The following is a 22,816-nucleotide window of genomic DNA, read 5'->3' as shown; positions in this document are numbered from 1 at the left end:
TCACTATGAGAACATGTGTTGGAGGTGCTATCTACTCAACTAAAATATAACCCACTTAACCTTCTTCTCCCTGTCAAACCTTTCCTCCTCCTTCCTTAGATTAACAGCATCTACCATCCCTGGTGCTCCAGGAGGAACTTCACCTCCACAGCAAGGCTTATTTATTAGTTTCACTTCTGAAACATTTCTTGATTGTTTCTTCCTATTTCCACTGCCATTTTCCTAATTCTAGCTCTTTTGTATTTTACCTGAGTTTCTGCAATGGCCACTTTAACTCCACTCACTGCACTGTAATGTTTCTAAAACCAAAAATCTGATCACATCAATATACCTGCTTACAAAAATCGAATGCTGGTTGGTTGGCAGGTTCACATCACTGCCCTCCAGGTCTCATCACACAGCTGCTCAGCTGCTGTCCAGGCCTGAGTTCTGCATCAGAGTTGGGGCAGGAGCTTCCTTACAGATCTATGTAGTTGTAACTAGATGAAAGATGGTGGCGTTCACAGCACCGGGAACAAGGAAAGGTGTGTGGTTAAGATAGTTAAGTTTGGTTTAGAACTTGCTGAGGTACCTTTGAGACATTCATGTGGACACAGACCTCTTCTGTAAAACAAGGATAAGTCTATCTCACAGGGCTGTTGAGAAGATCTAATGAGAAAAGTTACCTAATGCACCTACCACAGAACCTCATACGTAGTGGCCCCCTTCAAAAATCTTCAAAGGTGCTATAATACTTTCAGAATTAAGTCCAAATTCCTCATGAGGCATTTAATAACCTTCCCAATTTGGCTTTGTCTACCTTTTCCCATTTTTTTTCTCCAAACCCCACGCTCCAGCCTGGCCTTTCTCCCTGTGCCCCCGAGTGATGCAGATTCGAAACCTACACCTTTAGTACTTCCACAACTCCCAAGTATTTGCTTATTCAATGCATACTTTGCCTGCCTCATTAAGGTCTGGCTCCAGTTCTACCTCTTTGGGGAATTTTTCCCTGTACTTTATTTATTTTTGTGACAGAGTTTTGCTCTCATTGTCCAGGCTAGAATGCAAATGGCATGATCTCAGCACACTGCAACCTCCGCCTCCCGAGTAGCTGGGATCACATGTGTGTGCCACCATGCCCAGCTGATTTTTGTATTTGTAGTAGAGATGGGGTTTCACTATATGGGTCAGGCTGGTCTTGAACTCCTGACCTCAGGTGATCCACCTGCTTTGGCCTCCCAAAGTGCTGGGATTATAGGCGTGAGCCACTGCACCCAGCCTTCTCCCTGTACTTTAACCCACAAAGTTCTCTTTCTCTCTTGTATTCTTACAGCACTTTTCTGTAACATTCATGTGATAGTATCCAACACTGGTTATGAGTTTTCACACATATAATGTCACACTTCCTAACAAGCCTTATAGACTCCTGTTGTGCATCCTCTCACAGTGGCCAAACACCAAGGCAGTAATAGATCTTCACCAACAAATCCGTCAGTGGGTGTATTTTCAATCATGGCATACTGGCTGGGCAGATCCACATACCTTTAAGATTTCTGTGTCTGAAACCATGGTTACTTGTTGCTTTATTTCAGGCCCCACATTCGTGGGGTCTTCTTGTTTAATTTCAGGGTTTGTACACATGAGAGCTTCTAGCTTAAATTCAAAATCTGTTGCTACAGGTAATTTTTGATTGATTTCAGGGTGTGTACACATGGAGTCTTCTTGCTTGGATATAGGATCTGTACATATGGGAACTTCCTGTTTGGATTCATGGCCTGTACACAAAATTTCTTGCCTAGATTCAGGGTCTGTCCATATTAAAACTTCTTGCCCGGACTGAGGGCCTGTACACATGGGAACTTCTTGCCTGGGTTCAGGGCCTGTACACATGGGAACTTCTTGCCTGGATTCAGGGCCTGTACACATGGGAACTTCTTGCCTGGGTTCAGAGTCTGTACACATGGGAACTTCTTGCCTGGATTCAGGGCCTGTACACATGGGAACTTCTTGCCTGGGTTCAGGGTCTGAACACATGGGAACTTCTTGCCTGGATTCAGGGCCTGTACACATGGGAACTTCTTGCCTGGGTTCAGGGTCTGAACACATGTGAACTTCTTGCTTGGATTCAGGGTCTGAACACATGGGAACTTCTTCCCTGGACTCAGGGTCCGAACTCATGGATATTACTTGTTTGTCCAAAGTTATTACACCTTTGGGTTTTTGGAAAAACCATGGAGATTTCTGTCCTGGTAAAAGATAAGATGCCATTCCTTTATAAAAAAGAGCTTTGTTTGGTCCCAGAGGTAATAACTCTTCTAATTTTCTCTCACCTTGATACAAGTGAAGAACTTTCGATATATGGTCTGACACAGCTAATATGATGTTACCTTTTTTGTCAAAGTTCTCTTTTACAGAGGTATAGGATGATAAGCATTTGTACCTAAAGCTTTCAAACATGCCCTCTGGGATGATGTCGTTGCCAAGGAGGCAGGCCAGAAGAGGAAGGTCGGCTACATGGAGGCCCAGACTCTCACAGAGCTTCTCTCTGCAGAGCATGACAGTGTCCAGGCTCTCGAGGCAGAGCTCGCTAATTGAAAAGTAGGGACAAGTGTCATAGATTAGGTAATCAGTGTCTTCCCCTAGAATCCCAAGGCAGTTATGCTGGAGGCCATAGGAAGCTACCTCATAATCTGCTTCCTGTAAGGAACACAAAGTTTCCTGGCCCAGTGTCTTTAGAGCAAATCGTGTAAACACAGCTAGCCCTGAGGGGATGAAAAACATATTTCTGCCTGGCTGCTCCTTGTGTGACTTGATGTAATGAAAAATCCTGGATATCTCCCTATTGTTCTTGAGCCTTCGTTTCACCCATTCATCTCTCTTATCCTGCTCCACCATGCCATCAAAGAAGAATATCAACTTGATCCCAACCGCCGTAAAAGTTTTAACAAAATCTCGCAAAGCAGAAAAGTATTCTCGCCACTGGCCACCGCAGATCCAAGACTCTGGAGTATACCAGTATCTGAGACAACACATGGCATCAACCACAATGGTAGGGGTACATCCAGGATACTTGCTTCGGTGGTGCTCTGCCAGTTCTTTGAAATTTACTACTGTACATATATGTGGACAGGTACTTCCCACAAATCCTTGCAAACCTCTCACACCCATAACTGAACTCCGGGAAAGGATCTGGAAAGAAAAATAAATTAATCAGTAATTATGGCATTATCATTAGACGTATGGCACCTTTCAAAGCAAACATAGTAGTTAATATTTACACTCTGTTTCCAAAAACATTCTTGTCTCTGAGGTAACACGATACGCTGGTTAGGAGCCTGAAGAGTTCTCAATTCAAACATATGAGGAACTTCACCGAAGTATAAGTTAATTACTTGAGCTGGGCTTTCACAAGGACAAGAGAGTGCAGCAGTCTTTTAATGTTTTCACTAAGATTATTATTCAAGGTATTTCTTGATAAAATTCAGAAAGAGGTTAAGTTTTCAAAGTAGTAGTATTTCTCACCTAGGGACTCAGAAGTTACTGTCAAAAATCTAAAACATAAATTGAAATACCACATGGATGATTCTCAAGATAATTTTTCTGAGTAAAAGAAGTCAGACAAAAAGAGTACACACTATGACTCGACTTACATAAAATTCTAGTTCATGAAGAGTTAGGCTAACCCCTAGGGACAGAAAGCAGGTCAGCGGTTGCCTGGGATGGGGACAGACGGTGGAGGGAAGGATTACCAAGGGTACACTTTTTGGGGGTGACAGATACATTCACCACTTAGTGGTCATGGTTTTACAAGTATATGTGTATGTTAAAACTTACCAAACTGTATACTGCAAACATGTGTCACATACACCTGAATAAAGGTGTTAAGAAAGTCACATAAAATTCACTATGCCTAATGTTGTAGTATCTGAGATAGTGACTGACTTTGCAGAGAAACTGCCCATTTGGAAATTTAAAAACAGATACAAAGTAGTTTACAGTTACAATTTGGAATCTGGAAAAGGTACGAGCACAATATTGTATATGACGTTATAAAAGGCGTTCTTCAAGTAGGCAATGATGGGCGTCAATGGTCAGAAAAACTCCATGCTGACATTCTTTATGATCTATGCTTTTTCCACTACAGTTTTCTTTAAGATTAATGCAGGCTTTATGTCCTTTGATAAAACACAACAAAAAATTCTTAATATGCAAACAGCAACACAAAACCAACGACGCCCCTCCTCGACAGGCTGAAGGCAGCAGGCACCAGGTGACTAAGCGCATGGGTATCTCTCATGTTCAGGGTATTTCCCAGCTGCCAGGCAGAGGTGAGCACTTTACACAGACATTCTAATCTTTAGGGTGACCCTGACATGTAAGTATTATCCGCTTTATTCTACAAATGAAGAAACTATAAATTGTCAGGTTGAGAAAAGGCATCCTCATAAGACTATCTTTTAAGAATGTACTGATTTTTTTTTTTTAGACCAGGTCTCACTCTGTTGCCTCATCTGGAGTGCAGTGGTGTGATCACAGTTCACTGCAGCCTCAACCTACCAGTTCAAGCCATCCTCTTGTCTCAGCTGCCACCACACCTGGATGATTTTTTTTTTTAATTTTAGCAGAGACAAGATCTCACTATGTTGTGTTGTCCAGGCTGGTCTCAAACTCTCGAACTCAAGTGATCCTCCTACCTCAGCCTCCCAAAGTGCTGAGATTACAGACATGAGCCACTGTGCCCAACCAGAATTTACTGATTTTTAATGGGCTCTAGCCCCTAACGGCAGAATTTGAAGGTATCCGTTTAATAGCCACATTAACGGGATTTTCATTAATTGCATAATGAAAATATGCAAAAATTGGGTGAACATAAATAACACACATTTTATGTTGACATTTAGAAAAGTCTTGCTCATAAAGCTATTAAATATAATGGGATACATTCATACATCTACACCAAAATCACTACAGTGATGTGATTTGTAAAGAGTTTATCTTGGAAACACAGCCAAGGTATTTGAGTTTTTGAAGTGGAAAGTGGGCTTCATATGTGATTATGTCAACTGTAAGGAGGTTCTACGGGATGGACCCTATGTACAGGAAGGTTACACTCTTATTTCTGAAAAAGGGTATTCTTTTTCATTTGTTATTCCAACAGAGTAACAGGGGACAGGCGTTGGAAAGGAAATACAAGAATACAAAGAAGATTGGTCAAAATGGATTTTAAAAGAAGGCTTAGATTTCATCAGCTCTAGACGACTGCTGTATGCCTGGCTTTAATTTAAACAGGGCTTGCATGGTTTGCGGCTGATGAGCTGGCTACAGATAAGCCTCACAAATCTCGAGTGTGACTTGATTTCTATGCTGTGAGGGAAGGCCCCACTTCTCTCACCAAGCTCTGTGCTGGCTGCTGCGGGCCCAGGAGAGGCCCTGGACAGCAAAAAGGAAAAAAAAGGAACAGCATTTGAATACAGTCAAAGCAGAGGACTGAATCTGACTGCGAGCCAGGTCCTAGGGTTCACTGCACGCCCACTGTGGTCAGAAGCCAGCAGCCAGTGGGGCTCTTGGGCCAGGCAGTTCCCAGAGTTGCGGGTTGGACTGCTCAAGACACACAGGACCAATTTCTCACAGTTTAAATCATGAGTTCGAGTGTGACACTACAATATGCTCCTCTACAGTATTCACCAAGAAAAAGTGGGATAGTAAAGGTTTTGGGAACTTGTGATATTAGAGGATGTCTTCCAGTATTTCAGTATCTTCAAAGTGCTATAATACTCACAACATCCATTAATCAATGCAATTAGTGATGTAGGGAATAAAATGTATAAAAAGGTATGGAAAATTCCATGGATATGTCTCTAAATTTTTTCTTTTTTAAGCCTTTCATTGCTAAGACTATATATGGAGGCTTTTCATTCTCTAAAGGTGGTTATTATAGGATGACTGGGGAAAATAATATGTGTATATAAAAGTCATTCTATCTGCAAATTATATAAGAAATTTTCATTATCTAGGTAATCATTGTTTAGAAAGAAAACAGAAGTTATTTCTCATTAGGGAGGAGTCTAATTGCCCTAAATACGGCCTGGGACCCTTTGGGGATCACTCCCTTTAAGGTGGGCCTCACCATCCTGTCTTATCCCAGCACCTGGCACAGCATCTGCATGGGACAGGCCCAGTATTTGAATGAATAAATGAATTAATCCAAGGACAGTATATAAAGATAAATCAGGAATCAGTAAGTTACAGACTTCAATTATCGCCAAAGAAGCAGTGCAAAGTAGAATCACTGCCCTCAAGCAGCTTACAAAAGATTTGGGAAACAAAGCATCAACAAATCCTAGTAAGGAGCTGCAGCAGGCGTAAGGTACAGCTGGAGGCTGCCTCGTTCCTGGGGCTGGCTCATTCTCCTGACAGCCAGACCAGTTCCAGCGTATTGGGTTACCAGTAAACGGGGAAGTGGAAAGTGGAAAGAGAAGTCCAGAAGCTCCTTTACTATAATCTTTCAGCTTACAGACACTTGAGGTTAAGAGCAATGTGCTCAGCAAAAACGAAACTGCCTGACATTGATGGACACACACACAGTGAGGACGACTCGTCTGGCGTCACTCTAGACACAGGGATGAGGGACTGGGACTTATGGACAGCCCAAGGGCAACTCCCCATCTAGACAGCAGCCTCTGCAGGACAACCAATACCCGGCTGCTATAACCACCTTAACACACTCCCAGCATCTAAGCCATGTCAAAGCATGACTGTAGAAAGCTAGAAGTGTAACTCAGGCAAGTAGTAATGAGCAAGGGCACTTAAGAGACAGGGAAGCTGGATCAGAGCACTAGAGGAGCTCAGGCTCACACAGTCCATCACCAAAGGCCCACTGGAATAAGCAAGGTAAGCTGGAGACAATAAAACCGTAATCTTTGCACAGAAATAATTTACATCTCTAATCTACAAACTAGCACATAACCCCACAATGTCTGTACTCTAATGGAGAGTAAGCAGCAAAGCCAAACAGAGGTAAATCTGTTAGAAAATTAAATAATCTTGGGTTAGTCTGAAACAACAGCCCAGTATGACAATACAAAACACGAAGTCTTCTTTTTTCTTGTTTTGTTTCCAAGTACAAAGTAATTTTTCTTTCAATGGTAACTTCTGGCTAAGCCTGGGTCCAGGCTCTCCCAGTGATGTCCCCCCATGGCTTGCTGTGGAACATCTGAGGTCTGTTGTTTCTTCTCTCCTCTCCTCCCCCGCCTAAAAAGTGAAACTCATAGGGACGTCTCGAACACCAGTTGGGTGAGAACAGGCACCAAAAACCCCAAGAGATTAATAGTTATCCCTCGCCAGCACAAAGGACAGCATCTGCTGAAGGTTTATAATTTATGAATGCACAAACAACCAGGTGAATAAATAAGGGTGGGTGCCAGTTAAGTTGGTCTTGATGCTTCAGAGGATCTCCATACAAGGGTCATTAAACTGCTGAGCTTTGCAAGAATTTCCAACCACCGATAAAGATTCTCACCTTCACCACACTTTTGCTAGGGCCTTGAGCCCTCTTCTCTACCAGGCCTCAATCTGGGGCTTTTAGCAAGAATCCTGCTCAGTTTAGAGAGAACCCACCTTTGATATCTGGCCACCCTGGCCTGCCTTCAGCAAGAATTTCCCTGTCCCTGATGTCTTCCCTCAGAAATGCCCACCCCTCACCCTCACTCTGCTCGTTGGTTGTAAATCCCCAGCTGTCCTCACCGTGTTCAGAGTGGAGTCAGATCTCTCTCCTTCACTGCAACAGTCTTGAGTAAAATCTTCCTACTGTTTGAACAAAGGCCAGAATTTCAACATCGGCACCTCAAAGAAAGCCTATAGCTATTATGTACTTTAAAATTTCTAGGAATAGATGTGTAGACTCAGGGTGCCCTGGAGGATACCTCAGAACAGTCAGGCCATGACCACTGGCGCCAGCTGATGTCACAGGGGAAGTGGGAGAATGATGGGCAGAGTTTTGTTGATAAAAGGAAAAGTTCCAGAATAAAATGCAACAGTCCAGATTCTAACTGCCACTTAGCAACAGTGAAATTGTGGTACAATTTTATTTATAATTATAAATTTGTTCATCAAACATGTTTATCAATTGCCTAAAGTTTAGTAAAATCTGTCCAACATGTCAAAATTCTTAAATTATCACAAATTTTAAAACAAAGACATAAATTTTAGTAAGGTTTTATTGTATTTATAATTTTTATAAGCTAGATTACTTTTTAATATTGGGAAATATATGTTTGTAAAAAAAATGATCAAAAAATGAACCATTTGCAGAAAATTCAGAGAAAACACAAGAAAAAATTTTTAAACATTTTACATATTTCAGCCTTTTTCTACTATTCACTGCTTCTAAAAATTGAGATTATACTTTCATAATCTGTTTTTGTGTCCAATTTATTATACATTCCCAACTCATAATGTTACTATTCTCCCACAGTGTCATGCATAACAGATGTACAACATGGACGTGAGTTCTCTAACTCCACTGGAGAACACCTGGATTATTTCCAACTTTGCACGCCATAACTAAGAATGTGAAATGCATCCTTGCATATAAATCTTAGAGATCTCTCATCATTTCCTTAGTATCTCAGACAGGAAGCTGCTGACTCATGGCATAGGCACACATTGGCAGTTTTTCTCCAGAAGCACTGTATCAAGAATAGACCCACTTGTAACATGAATATTCAGCTCTCTTCAACAATATCAGGTAATTTTATTTGAAAATAAATTTGGTTTACTCATTTAGCAAGCACCTTTATGTCAGACATTGGAGTAGTCACTGAGCTATGAACAAGACAGATGAGGTCCCTGCCCTCCAGCAGTCAACAGTCTCTTGGACACAAGTGTAGGACTGAGAAGGTAAGAGTGTTGGGGAATTTTCAGCAGGGAAAGCCAACCTCGTTTAGGGCTCTAAGACAATCCCCTGAGGAGAGGGTAAAGGGAAGGCCTGAAGACAGGCAGGTGTGGCCAGAGGAAGGCATGAGCAACATGGAGGAAATATTTTAAAGGTCTATAAGGTATCTTTTTTCAAATTATTAGGTGCTTAAAACATCTGCTCTATTAAGTAGTTTAATGTAACTTGCAACTGTATAAATTTGTTCAAGTATAGAAATGGAAAAAAAAAAACAAACGCCACCTTCAGTATGTCTAGAACCTATTTTAGGGGAAGATGAAGAGATGAGATACTGCTGGAGGAGTTGGGGCCAGGTGAGTGAAAGGCCTAGCAAACCATGCTAAAATGTCTACGCTTCATCCGAAGGGAAATGATATGTCACTAAGGACTCAAGCAAGTGCGTTTCAGAAACACTGCTCTGCCTATGTTCCGGGGATGGGTGGAGGCAGGCAAGTCTGGAGTCAGATGGTCCATCGTGAACCAGGTGCTATGGCTGTTCAGCATCCACTCTCCCTCCCTATTCTGGGAGAATCCCAAGGCTAGTGGGATGCAGGGCCACTTCCTATCACAGAAGAAAAAGAAGGGCAGAGAGACCCTCTTCTATCCCCCCACAGACACACTAAGAACATGAGATCTAAACACAACCACATTCCCACATTCACTCATAAATACTCATTCAGGATTTACTGTGCTCCAAGGCCTGTGTTAGGAGCCGTGGATACAGCAATGAATAAGACAAGATTCCCAGCTAAGACCATGAACCCTGAGGAAGGAGGCAAGCAAAGACTCGGAGTCCTCTAAGAAGCAGAGAGTTTTGGGTGAGGGCTGTAACACACATATCAAAATATACCTAACTGTTAACTGTGTGCAGTCTACTCCAAAAGTCCCATGGCAGCCCCTCTAGTCCCACTGGCCCAGATTAGAGCACATTATCAGTTTTGTGCAGCCTCTTAAGTCAAAGACACATTCTAGCAGCAAAGAAGGCAGGAGTCACTTTGGGGAGGCAGCAAACTTTGTGTCAGGTGAAATCACCTGCCTGAGGCCACAAGCAGTAATTAACAAGGAGGCCAGGATTTGAATCCACCTGACTCCACAGCCCAGCTGCCTTTCACTAGGCCACAACCCTCACTTAGCACTGCTGTAGGTTAGTGATCTGGTCATTGCTGTGTGCTGCCAGTGGGGCAAAGGCCTCACCACAGAGCCACCCTGTGGGATGTGTCCTTACCCGAGATCTCTCCTTCCCACGTTATTCCCAGTCACTAGCCTATCGGTGGGTCCTAAGAGGAGGATGGGGAATTAAGGAGACTCTCTGGCTTCTCCCAGCAACCCAGAATTCTGGTGCCCTTAGCCTTTCCTACCCACACTGCGCTCTACAAAACCCCTTGGAGGCTCTTGCAGCATAAACAACTTATTCAGAAGACACTTATTTAGGCTCTTATTATCATCTACAGACGACTTTTCGAATCAGTTCTAACAATTAGCTCCTAAACCCATAATAGAGAAAAATACAGAAACTTTGGGCAGGAAAACTGACAGCAGTTAGAAGTGCTAACAGCTGACTCAATGAAATAGAGGACAGAAAACTTTAAAAACTGGAAAGATGCAAAAACCCCCACAGGAAATAGCTGTATATGCCTCAATAAACCTAACAACATTACTGTTCACATCACAACAAATTATATTTTAAATGGTCACTTGAGATCACTGAGGAAAGTTTACATCACATTCAGTACATTCCATTTAAGAACACAGGAAATAATACACTTTAGGGATTCCCAACCTAAACGGGATATTTTGGTGCTTAATGGGCAAAAACCTAATCTAGCCAGAAAACTCCTCTGCTATTCAGAAAGTTAATATCCTTTGGTCATAATTAGCCATGGTTTTATTGTAAATGACTTTATAATAATTTGCACAAATCCAAATTAAATTAATTCTTTGGACTAAAGTCCTAATAGGAACACTATCAACACTGCCCACTTTTAAAGAACCTAGTGTGTAGATACATATGGATGTGCACAGAGAGGTATTAACATATGGAAACACCGAAGGATATAATTTACTCCATCTTACATTAAATGTTCTATAATAAGAGCTGACTAAAATAGATTCCTCTTTATCATTTGTTTGTAAGGAAAACAATACTCAGAAGCTGGCTTTTTTGGTTAAGGGAGGCCCTGATTTACTGTACAGCTGAAGACAAATCATTTAACCTCTTTGTACATCACTGATTTCCTCATTTGTAAAAATAAGATAATTATTTACTTCTCAGGGAGATTTAAAACTACTACTAAAAAATTCCTTAGAAATACCTTATCTTTGCATAAATAATTTAAACTTTAAACATGTTTTAAATCTGAAGATTTTCCAACAGAACACAAATTAAAATTATTTATACTCATTATAAAGCTCTATAAAACTGGTGGCATTTTCAAAGTAATAAATCAAAAGTCGCAATAAATTCCTGTGTGAATTCACATAGTGTATAACTGCAGTTTCCATGGAGTTAAGAGTTGCTTTTATGATTTCCATTAAGCAGACTCTCCTTCTTAGCATCAACCTTTTCTTAAAGGGGGTGGCAACTCTGCAGTGAAATAAATCTAACAATACAGGCATTTAAGCTTGCAACAAAGAAGTTACAAAGATCCTGTCCAACATGCTGAGTTACTAAGCTCTGACATCTCCCTCCGGACATTACAGCTAAATAAAGTCAGGTTATGGCAGGAACTTGATCAGTTCCATTAGTTCACATTTTTTCCTCCATGCCTAAATAAAAAGCACACACCAGAAGAGGAAGAAGTAGGAGGTAGGGAAAGGAAGGGGTCTGAAGGACAAAAATGCAAATCTCAAGGAAGGATATGACAAATAGCCAGTTTTGCAGGGATCTAAGTTGTAAAAGACTTGAAACATACCATTTGGGAACCCTCTTTTCAAAAAAGCATACAAATTATAAACAGAAGATCTCTGAGGTCCCAGTGCCTAGGTAAGGGCCCATGCAAGTGACAGACCCAGAAACCTGAACTTCATTAGCTTTACAGTAAATCTGCCCCATAAATGGTATCCAGATTCAGGATCATGGATGGGGGAGAATCTCAGAATGCTAAAAACTATGTTACCCCAGATGTCACCTACTGTAGTTTTCTCAGCGGGCCACAGGTGGTCAGAGATTTCAGTATGTCTGGAAGATTAGGTGGTTAGAAACTAAGTAAAAAAACTGGAGGGTCAAGGTAGTCACAAAATGGGGTGTGTGTGGGTGTGTGCGTGCGTGTGAAGATGAGCGGTGAGGACCCTGACCCAGCAATGGTGTTGGTGCTTTTCAAGAATACAACTGGTAAGAAGGCTCAATTAGAGTTCCAAAACAAAAGGAATGGCAAAGTCAGGGGGAAAATCCACTAATGACGGAGCTGGGAGATGGCAGAAATGGGATGACGAAGGTATCAGAACACAGACTGTGAAGGCTGTAGTGGTGACAGAGGGTGGCTCCTAACAGTAAAGTCCAAAGATGGGCAGGTCAAAGAGCCTATGTGAAGGGGAGGTCAGAGAAAGGTCAAAAACAAAAGCATGACACTAGACATGGGGGAACTTGGGAGTACAGCTGTGGATAAGATGCTCTCACATATTCAGGAGATGGAGGTTAGGACCCTGCTGCTCCAGATATGGTCCCCATTCTGGGCTTTTCCCTCTCCATACTTCTCCACTCAAGGACCCAGGCCATGAGAAAGTCCACCCTCTCACTTCTTTACCTCCAGGTTCTCTCCACTACCACTTCGGGGTTTCCAGTCCCTGAACGACGACAAAAGCCTTTTGTCTGTCCACAGTCACCCTCATCCCCAACCCTGTATCTGCCAGACTGAATCTCTTTAACGCTAAGATCTGATCACATCACTTCCTTGCCCCACATGCTCTTTAGCTTCCTTCCTGCCATTCCCCATCTCTAACCAACATTTCTTGTCTCACAAATGCTCAACTCCTAGTTCCCAGAATATGTCAGACTGTCTGAAACCATCATGTCTTAAACATTTATGTTCTTACTGCCAGGAATAGGCTCTCAACTCTCGTTCACCTCCCAACTCCTGCTTACTCAAAACTCTGCTCAAATCCCACCTTTATGGAAATTTCCTGGACCCTCTGGGCAAATCACCCTCTAAGGTACCCTTTTCTTTCTGCATCGTAGGATCTGCTTGACGCTCAGTGTTGTCCCACGGGTCTGTAAACTCCTTGCTGGCAGGGAACTCTGTCTTTCTGTCGTTCCCCAAGGAGCTGGGGCCCTGACTCAGGGATATGCGAGAAAAGTGAAAAGATCAGAGGATGCCTCTCTCTTCTAAGGACGACCACAAAAGTCGTGCAGCTATGAAGGATAACAGATCTACCCAGAAATGACACACAGGAGCCAAACGCACATCTTAAGGGAGGGAGTCGAGGTCACAGGTGACCTCAAGATGGGGCAGGCAAGGCGAGCAGCTGCGGGTCGCGAGGTCGGGGAGCACGGGACGACGCGGACCAGGGCCCGGCAGGAGGGTCCTGCGCAGGGGCAGGGATGACGACAGGCCCGGCAGCGGGGAAGCGAGGATCCCATGATGTCGCAGCCGCGGTGACTAGGGCAGAAGCACGGCCAGGACGGCATTAGGGACCGGGCAGAGGCCGAGGGGCTGACGCGCACAAGGGTCGGACGCGGGTAAAGGACGGTCACGCAGGCCGGAAGCGGCCCGGACGGCGCGCGGGTGCCCTCGGGCCCGGCCCTACCTAGAAATGCGCCAACACCAGCCGCAACGCGCCCGCTGCGCCTTAGGCCCAGCCGCCTCAGCCACCGCAACCGCCACAGCCGCCTCGTTCACTTCCGCTTCCGCTCAAGGCGCTTCCGCTCCGGACTTGGCCAGGTTCGCAGGCGGGGTCTGTGTGGCCGTTGCGAGAGTGAGGCGCGCAGGCGTCGTGGGTGGGGCGGGGAGAGAGACGCGCAGGCGCAGGGAGCAGGGGCACGGTGCGCAGGCGCCGGCGGAGTGGGACGCCACGGCCTGTTGCCACAGCAACTGCGCCGGTCCTCGCCGACCTCCGGTCCAGCGGTCAGGTAGCTGCCCGGTGGCGTCGGGCGGGTGCCGCCCTTGAACGTCTTTGTTCATACACTGTCCTGCGGCCGGGATTGTGTCTTGATGCTGCATGCCGGTCTTTGTCCTGCCACAGGCACGGAGGACCGGCGGCTCCCGGGGCCTCAGGCCGCAGTTGTGCTATCGCGGCCGGGAGACTCTTCTGGGCCGGAAACGGGGACGGCGCGGGGGCTCCTGCCTTGGGGACCCGCCGCGCGCCTCCCCGCCCCGCTTGGAAAGGGAGCGGGGACGTCCCGGCGTGCGACCCTCGTCTCCCTATCGGGACGGCCCGGCCCCAGTCAGCGCTGAGCACTTCTTGGCCGGGTGGTCTGACCGCCACCGTTGTCGCTCTCAACTACTCTTCAGCTGAAAGTCGTTTCGGGCAGGTTTGCTAGTCTGGAATTGGGTGGGAGAGAATTCCAGGGAGAGGAAAGGCTGAGGCAATAGCAATGAGGGAGCAGGATGCTTCAGAGGAATTCCAGTGGCTGCTGTGGATACATGGTGGCGGGGACAAGTGCCACCTGATCGTGCAGGTCCCTGTCGTCACGTTCAGGAGTTTGGACTCTGCAGTCCACAATCACAGCCTTATTTCTGCAGCTGCTCTAAGATAGAGAAACTCACCTTCAGGACATGCTCCCTTGGGCTAGGAGATCAGGTGAACTCCGGGTGATGCGCAAGTCCACCCCTCTTGCTGCAGTTCCACCTTTTTCTCTACAACCAAGCAAACATCTTGGCAGCCAGGTGTGAGTGATGACCTTGAAACCAGTCTGATTTATTTTTCTGAAAAGTAAGTTATTGACAAATGTCAATTTTTAATAATATCACCTTATTTAGGATGTATCTCCAAACCTATCCTTACACACAGTATGTCTCGGCAAGGCAGCTATAAGCCCTGGTGAGCTAATGGGTCTTCCATCAGGGAAGTGAAATGGTCAAATACTGTTCTAGGAAAAATGTTCTGTTGATTTTCTTCAGAATCTCTGGCAAAGCACTTGATCAAGTACTCAGAAAACATTACCAAATGGAAGTGGCACCAGGTCTGCATTAAAGTATTTGGGAAGGAATCTCCATTCAGCATACACTTACTTTCCTGATGGGCCTTTCTTTAAGTAAAATCAACAGATGGTGTTCAGCATCTACTGCTGATTAGTGCTGTGGGGTGACACCAAGAAGTATGTGAAATGACCTGTAGTCTTAAGGAGTACTCATCGGGGTTGGGGACATAAACTAACATACTTTAAATACCAGGCAACAAGTGAAACATATTGTAAGGAGTAAGGGTTGTAATGTTTCTGTCCCCCCCAACATTCATAGGTTGAAATTAATCCGAGCATGATGATCTTTGGAGGTGGGGCCTTTGGGAGGTGAATAAATCATGAGAGTGGAGCCTCATGAATGGGAATAGTGCCATAATGAGGCCACAGAGCTCTCTTGCCCACTTTCCACCATGTGAGGATACAATGAGAAAATGGCCTGCAACCCAGAAGAGAGGCCTCACCAGAACCTAACTATGGTGGTGTCTGATCTGAGACCTCAGCGCCTCCAGAGCTATGAGAAATGAATTTGCAATGAATTTGTACCACCCAGTCTAAGGTACTTTGCTGTAGCAGTCTGAACAGTCTAAGACAGGGATGAAACAGCTTCAAGGAGCAAATGTGGGAACTGAGCCTGGAAGAAGGAGTAGGATCTGACAAAGGGTTAGAAGAGGAAGGACTCCAAGCAGAAGGAGCAAACCTAGGAAAGAGACTGAGGGAAAAATTCAGGAGACTGAACTCGCATGCGCAGGAGGTTCATGCTGAGGGGAGCAGGAAGCGGAGCTGGACTGGGGAGGCCTTGAAAGGCAGGCAGAGCAGGGAGCCCCAGCAGGTGACAGTGCTCATTGGCCTTCCAGACGGATTTGATGGTATCACTCATGATGGAACAAAAACAAAAAAGACACAAATGTGACATCTGAAAAACAGGAAAGAGAAAGATAATAGAGAAAATGAAGAGAAGAAAATCTTCCCAGGTCTAGAAGATATATTCTCATATGGAAAGGGCCCAGCAGGTGCCCAGCACAACAAACCTAGAAAGACCAACACCAAGGCACATTGCCACAGCATTCAGAACGCCAGGGATAAAGAAGAGATCTTCAGAGTTTCCTGAAGGAAAAATGAAAAGGTCACATTTAGAGGACTGGAAATCAGAATGGCATAGAAATACTCCACAGAATCCCAGGAAGCTGAAATACAATGGGGCATTAACTTCAAAATTCTGAAGAAAATAATTCTAACATAGAATTCAACTCTCATTATATTAGCTGTTTGTGAGTAGGATATAGATATTTTCAGATATCTTTTTCTCAGAAAGCTACTGGAGGATATTCTTCTCCAAAATTAAGAAATAAGTCAGGAAAGAGGATAATATTTGGGACCTAGAAAACAGGAAGTCCCAGCTTAGGAGAGAGGAGGTGGGAAGTACTAGGACAGAAGCTAGGACTTATACAATAGGGGATAGAGGCCTCTAGGAGAGATGTCTCCAGAAGGAAGTGAATCACATGGAATGCCTGATATGGATGAATATCTTAAAAGGGGATCTTCAGAATTTGATGATAAGTAATAGCTAGATAGGAAAGTGAATAAGGAAATAAATGAGGCCATTATTGAGTCTAGTGAGAACAGTAAACAAAAAAGGATATAGCATATGTCTTGGCTGTGAATAAATATGTAATTATAACAAGGTAATTACTGAATGGGAGTTTAACCCAAAGGGGTGTTATAATTATTTTTGAAAAAAGGGAGGAGACCTTATATGTGTTTATATAAATGTGCGCGTGTCTAGGAAGTGAGGGTGGGAGAGTTAAATCCTTGTCTTCTAGAGTTAGGAAGTCCATAGACTATACACACAACTGAAAAGTAAGGACAGAACATTAAATACACATTCTTAGAAAATATGAGCATAAGGCCAGGCACAGTGGCTCATGCCCATAATCCCAGCTCTTTGGGAGGCCAAAGTGAGAGGACTGTGAACACAGGAGTTGGAGACCAACCTGGGAAACATAGTGAGACCTTGTCTCTACAGAACATTTTTAAAAATTGGCCAGGTGTGGCATGCACCTGTAGTCCCAGCTACTTGGGAGGCCGAGGTGGGAGGATCATATGAGCCCCAGAATTTGAGGCTGCAGTGAGCTGGGATTGTGCCACTGCACTCCAGCCTGGGCGACAGAGTAAGACCCTGTCTCACAAAAAAAAAAAAAAAAAAAAAAAAAAAAAAAAAAAAAAGGAATTGGGAGTGGGAATGTGTGGTGTGGGCAACCACTATTTTTGTTACAAATCTAGAAATACCATTTGAATTTTAAAATTATTAATATTTGATATAAGGAAAAAGTTTTAAGTTTAAAAAAGTTATTCACTAGTACAAGTGGTACCAAGGGGCATGACTGTCACTCAAATTCTAATCTGTCTAAATTCTCAAGCTTTAAAAAATTGTTATGACTACAGTACACTACAATGAAGGGAAGGAAAAGTCGAGGATTACTTCAAGGTCTCTTTCCTGGGAGACTAGAAGAAAAGTTGCATGCAGAAATCAGTGTAACAGGAGCAAGAAGAATTACATAGGATTATCCACATCCTGCTTCACCTCCTGCGTCATAGCTCAGTAAAGCACTTCCCTGTGCTCTGCTGTGCACAGCCAGTTTATCAGTGTGGGAAAAAATCTAAAAATGAGATGGAGGTTTACATAAAAGAGAAACATAGGAAAAGAAAGGGGAATAAAAAAGAAACTAGAACGAATTTGGGGGTTAATGCAGAGGAAAAAGCTAAAGTGAGAGACATCACATCAGCTGTGAGAGAGAAACCCAGAAAATGAATGGCAGGGGCATCTGGGACAGGTTTCTCTTGGTAACAAGTTGACCCTTTAAATAGACTGCAAGATGTATTTGCAGTTTTAATTTTATTTGGATGCTGAACTAAATTTCTTTGAGTATAACAACCACATGAGCTCAAGATTTTATTTGGGTAATGATATGGTTTCACTGTGTCCCCACCCAAATCTCATCTTGAACTGTAGTTCCTATAATCTCCACATGTCATGGGAGGGACCTGGTGGGAGGTAATTGAATCATGGGGGCGGTTACCTCCATGCTGTTCTCTTCATAGTGGTTGAGTTCTCATGAGACCTGATGGTTTTATAAGGGACTTTTCCCCTGCGTCACTCCGCATTTCTCCTTGCTGCTGCCAAGTGAAGAAGGACATGCTTGCTTCCCCTTCCGACATGATTGTAAGTTTCCTGAGGCCTCCCTAACCATGCTGAACTGTGAGTCAATTAAACCTCTTTCCTTTATAAATCACTCAGTCTCAGGTTTGTCTTTATTAGCAGTGTGAGAATGGACTAATACGCAAATTGGTACCACGTAGTGAGGTGCTGCTGTAAAGATACCCAAAAATGTGGAAGTGACTTTAGAATGGGGTAACAGGCAGAGGTTGGAACAGTTGGAAGGACTCAGAAGAAGATAGGAAAATGTGGGAAAGTTTGGAACTTTCTAGAGACTTGGAGGGCTCAGAAGATAGGAAGATGTGGGAAAGTTCGGAACCTCTTAGAGACTTGTTGAATTGCTTTGACCAAAATGCTGTTAGTGATATAGACAATGAAGTCCAGGCTGAGATGGTCTTAGATGGAGATGAGGAACTTGTTGGGAACTGAAGTAAAGGTCACTCTTGTGCTTTAGCAAAGAGAATGGCAGCATTTTGCCCTTGCCTTAGAGATCTGTGGAACTTTGCATTTGAGAGTGATGATTTAGGGTATCTGGTGAAAGAAATTTCTAGGCAGCAAAACATTCAAGAGGAAGCAGAGCATAAAAGTTTGAAAAATTTGCAGGCTGGCAATGCAATAGAAAAGAAAAACCCATTTTCTGGGGAGAAATTCCAGTTGGCAACAGAAATTTGCATAAGCAACGAGGAGAAGAATGTTAATCACTAAAACAGTGGGGAAAATGTCTCCAGGGTATGTCAGAGACCTTCATGGCAGCCCCTCCCATCACAGGGCTAGAGGCCTAGCAGGGAAAAATGGTTTCCTGGGCAAGGCCCAAAGCCCCCCTTTCTGTGTGCAGCCTAGGGACTTGGTGCCCTGCATCCCTGCTGCTCTAGCCATGGCTACAGTGGGCCAATGTACAGATCATGCTGTGACTTTAGAGGGTGCAAGTGCCAAGCCTTGGCAGATTCCATGTGGTATTGATCCTGCCAGTACGCAGAAGACAAGAACCTCCCCCTAGGTTTCAGAGTATGTATGGAAACGCCCGGATGTCCAGGCAGAGGTCTGCTGCAGGGGCAGAGCCCTCATGGAGAATCTTTGCTAGGGCAGTGCAGAAAGGAAATGTGGCATCATATCCCCCACACAGAGTCCCCACTGGCACACCACCTAATGGAGCTGTGAGAAAAGGGCCGCCATCCTCCAGACCCTGGAATGGTAGATCCACTAACAGCTTGCAAAGTGCATCTGGAAAAGCCACAGACACACTATGCCAGCCCATGAAAGTGGCCAAGAGGGGGGTTTTACTCCATAAACCCACAGAGGTGGAGCTGCCCAAGGCGTGGGAGCCCACCTCTCGCATCAGTGTGATGTGGATATGAAACATGGAGTTAAAGGAGATCATTTTAGAACTTTAAGGTTTAATGACTGCCCTATTGGATTTTGGACTCATATGGGGCCTATGGTCCCTTTGTTTTGGCCAATGTCTCCTATTTGGAACGGGAGTATTTACCCAATGCCTGTGTCCCCATTGTATCTAGGAAGTAACTAACTTGCTAGTGATTTTGTCGGCTTATAGGTGGAAGGGACTTGTTTCAGATGACACTTTGGACTTGGACTTTTGAGCTAATGCTGGAACGAGTTAAGACTTTGGGGGACCGTTGGGCAGGCATGATTGTGTTTTGAAATGTGAGGACATGAGATTTGGGAGGGACCAGGAGTGGAATTATATGGTTTGACTGTATTCCCATCCAAATCTCATCTTGAACTGTAGTTTCCATAATCCCCACATGTTGTGGGAGGAAATTTCTGGGAGGTAATTGAATCATGGGGGCAGATACCCTCATGCTGTTTTTGTGGTAGTGAGTTCTCATGAGACCTGATGGTTTTATAAGGGGATTTTCCCCGCCTTCACTCTGCACTTCTCCTTGCTGCTGCCAGGATGTGTTTGCTTCCCCTTCTGCCATGATCGTAAGGTTTCCTGAGGCCTCCCCAGCCATGCTGACCTGTGAGTAAATTAAACCTCTTTCCTTTATAATTACCCAGTCTCAAGTATGTCTTTATTAGCAGCATGAGGACAGACTAATCCAGTTAACAATTGACCATCCAAAAATTAGGAAAGACAAAAAGCCAAAACCATGAAAACATACTGATTTCTACATGGGCAATGCACATTAAATGCTGCTGAAGTGTTTTATTGCTGATAAAAGGTATCATATAGAAAGACAATGTTCCTCTTCTTCTAATGATCATTGTAATGGTGAAGATGTCTGGTACTGCTGCAGACATGCAGTCGAGAAATGGAGTGACCGACAGGCATGGATGGCAGAGCAGAAAGACAAGAGCACTTGGGCCTTGACATGGCAGAGCCACTACATCAACCGGCACTCAAACCACCTTCTTTCCTGATTATAAGAGAGAGTATCTTCTTTATACATAGTCAGATAGTCAATCAGGATGTTCTGTTACAACCAAAAGTGTCCTGTTCTAGCTTCCATCTGATAAGGAATAATTCCTACAGAACTGCTCCTCCCACTTTAAACAACTAGAAAACTGGACAAAAATACAAAATTACTATTTTCAGACAACAGATAACAGGAAGGAAAGGATGGAGAATCTTGAAAGGAGGAAAACAAATGAAGTGAGCCCAGTGGTTGCCCCATCTCTACCTAGAGCCCAGAAAAATCAATGAAACAAAAGACTGGTTCTTTGATAAGATCGATACAACTGATAAGCCTATAATACTCTGATCATAGTCTCTCAAGAAGAGAGAAGACACAGATTGTGCATCCCAGCAATGGAAGACAGTATCACTACAGAAACCACCTGCAGTTAAGGAATAAAAGAACATTTGAACAACTTTAGATAAGAAATTCCTTGAACCATGCAAATCACCAAACCTGACCAAAGAAGTAGAAATGATGAGTAAGCCTATATTAAAAAAGTTGAATTAAGTAAACAAAACAACAACAACAATAAAAAAATCCTTCCCACAGAGAAAAGGCCAGGTGCTGACAGCCTCACTGGTGACTTCTATCAAACTTTTAAGGAAGAAATAGCAATCCTACACAAACTTTCAGAAAATGGAAAAGCAAGAAAGTCTTCCCCAACTCATTCTATAATTCACCTGGTGGCAGAGACAGGTCCAGTTCCACTTTGGGTCCTCAGCCCCTGTGGTGAGTCAGGAGTGAACAAGCCAGTGAGGAAATGAAGTGGTCTTCTACTTCCTGCATGTCTTGCCCTAGCCCATGAGCTCTAAGTCAGTGTGGGTTCCCCTCTGCCTGCAGAGTGGTTGGCTCCTTAGTGCCCAGATGCCTGAGCTCTAGCCACTGAGAAATGAGTGACAGCTGGCAGGTGGTGTTACTTTCTAACACAATCAGTGCCTGGGAGCTTCACAACCTGCAAGCAGCTTCACATCTTGCCTCAATCAGTTTATTAACAGGAATAGGAACAGTCTCAACTAGCAGAAAAGCAAATCATAGTTCGTGATCTTTCCTAAAAAAAATTCAGACTCACCAACTAGGCTCCTACTGATCCCCCAACGAATAGATTTTGAAGGCATTGTATGATCATGAGTTATTAGTGATGACGACTGACAAATATGCCACCCCAGTTCCCCATTTTCCTAAAAGGAACAAAAAAAAAAAAAAAAAAAAAGAAAATATTGTATCTTGAAAACAAACCTTGATGGTGATCCAGGACTATCCCTGTTCTGTTTCCTCATTGGAAGTGGTGGAGTGAGGGAATAGGAATTACAATAAGAATGAAGGAAACTGTTGAAAGCAAGGAATGCAACGATGGAAACTAACATTCTGAGATTAGGAAATATGTTGATTTAAAAGTGAAAAAATACTTGCCTACATTTTGTTCCTTCTTTTTTTTTTACCCTCTGATACTTGGATACTTGGGCTGTTTATTGGGGTCCCTTTCTCTCCAGCCCATTTATTGGAGCAGGGCTTTGCAAAGCCGGTCTCCTAGCAGCCGAATGCAGAAGGCCCATTCATATTACAATGGAAGGAAAGGAAAGAAAGAGCTTGGTTTGTTTAAACTGCCTCTGTCTTCATTCACAGCCTGATGTCCGTGTGCATTGTGAGTCCACAATGGCACTAAAGGACTCATTGTGGCCGAAAACAAATCAAAATAAAATAAGGGATGCTAAGATAAAAGAGTCATGCAACAAAATTGCTTAAAAAATCTAAGTCTTGCATCTGAGATTTACGTTACCTTTTGGCTGTGTGGCCTGTTGACCGGTATTTATAACAACCGCTAGAGTTTAATAAACAAAAAGATAAATGGGAACTTCATGTACATTTTTAAAGGCCTTACACAGAAGGGGTGGGTGTGCTGGGTTGCTTTGGAAGCTGTTTAATAATTATTGTTCTTTGTTTGCACAACATTTGGGGAGCCACACTCCGCACTTTGTGTTTATTTTCTGTCTGATAAACATGCCCTCCCTATGCCCATGTGGGCCAACAGCTCCCCAGCACGGTCCCCAACCTCCACCCTGCCTGAACCAACATTAGAGGTTGCAATAACCCACGCCCAGTGCAGCAGGCAACAGGTGGAAAGTTGAATAACTTCACACGTTTTTCGGGGAGGA

The 22,816-nt window shown here is 43.8% G+C and overlaps 1 protein-coding gene across 3 annotated transcripts in view; it reads right to left on the bottom strand.

Moving 5' to 3' along the window:
* Positions 1-13,762, bottom strand: part of FAM120B (family with sequence similarity 120B) — an 84,886-nt gene extending 71,124 nt beyond the window's left edge. For all 3 annotated transcript variants that reach the window (XM_050787122.1, XM_050787123.1, XM_050787124.1), the window contains exons 1-2: positions 13,655-13,762; positions 1,522-3,168 (exon numbers count right to left, since the gene is read on the bottom strand). In XM_050787122.1, the coding sequence (XP_050643079.1) occupies positions 1,522-3,147 (1,626 nt within the window). In that variant the 5' untranslated portion in view covers positions 3,148-3,168; positions 13,655-13,762. The remainder of the gene's footprint in view (positions 1-1,521; positions 3,169-13,654) is intronic.
* Between the last annotated feature and the right edge of the window lie 9,054 nt (positions 13,763-22,816).

This window comes from Macaca thibetana, chromosome 4 (assembly GCF_024542745.1).
Source record: "Macaca thibetana thibetana isolate TM-01 chromosome 4, ASM2454274v1, whole genome shotgun sequence".
Taxonomy (NCBI): Eukaryota; Metazoa; Chordata; class Mammalia; order Primates; family Cercopithecidae; genus Macaca; species Macaca thibetana.
Note: the sequence above shows the minus strand (reverse complement) of the source record. Positions and strands in the feature narration are given on the sequence as shown.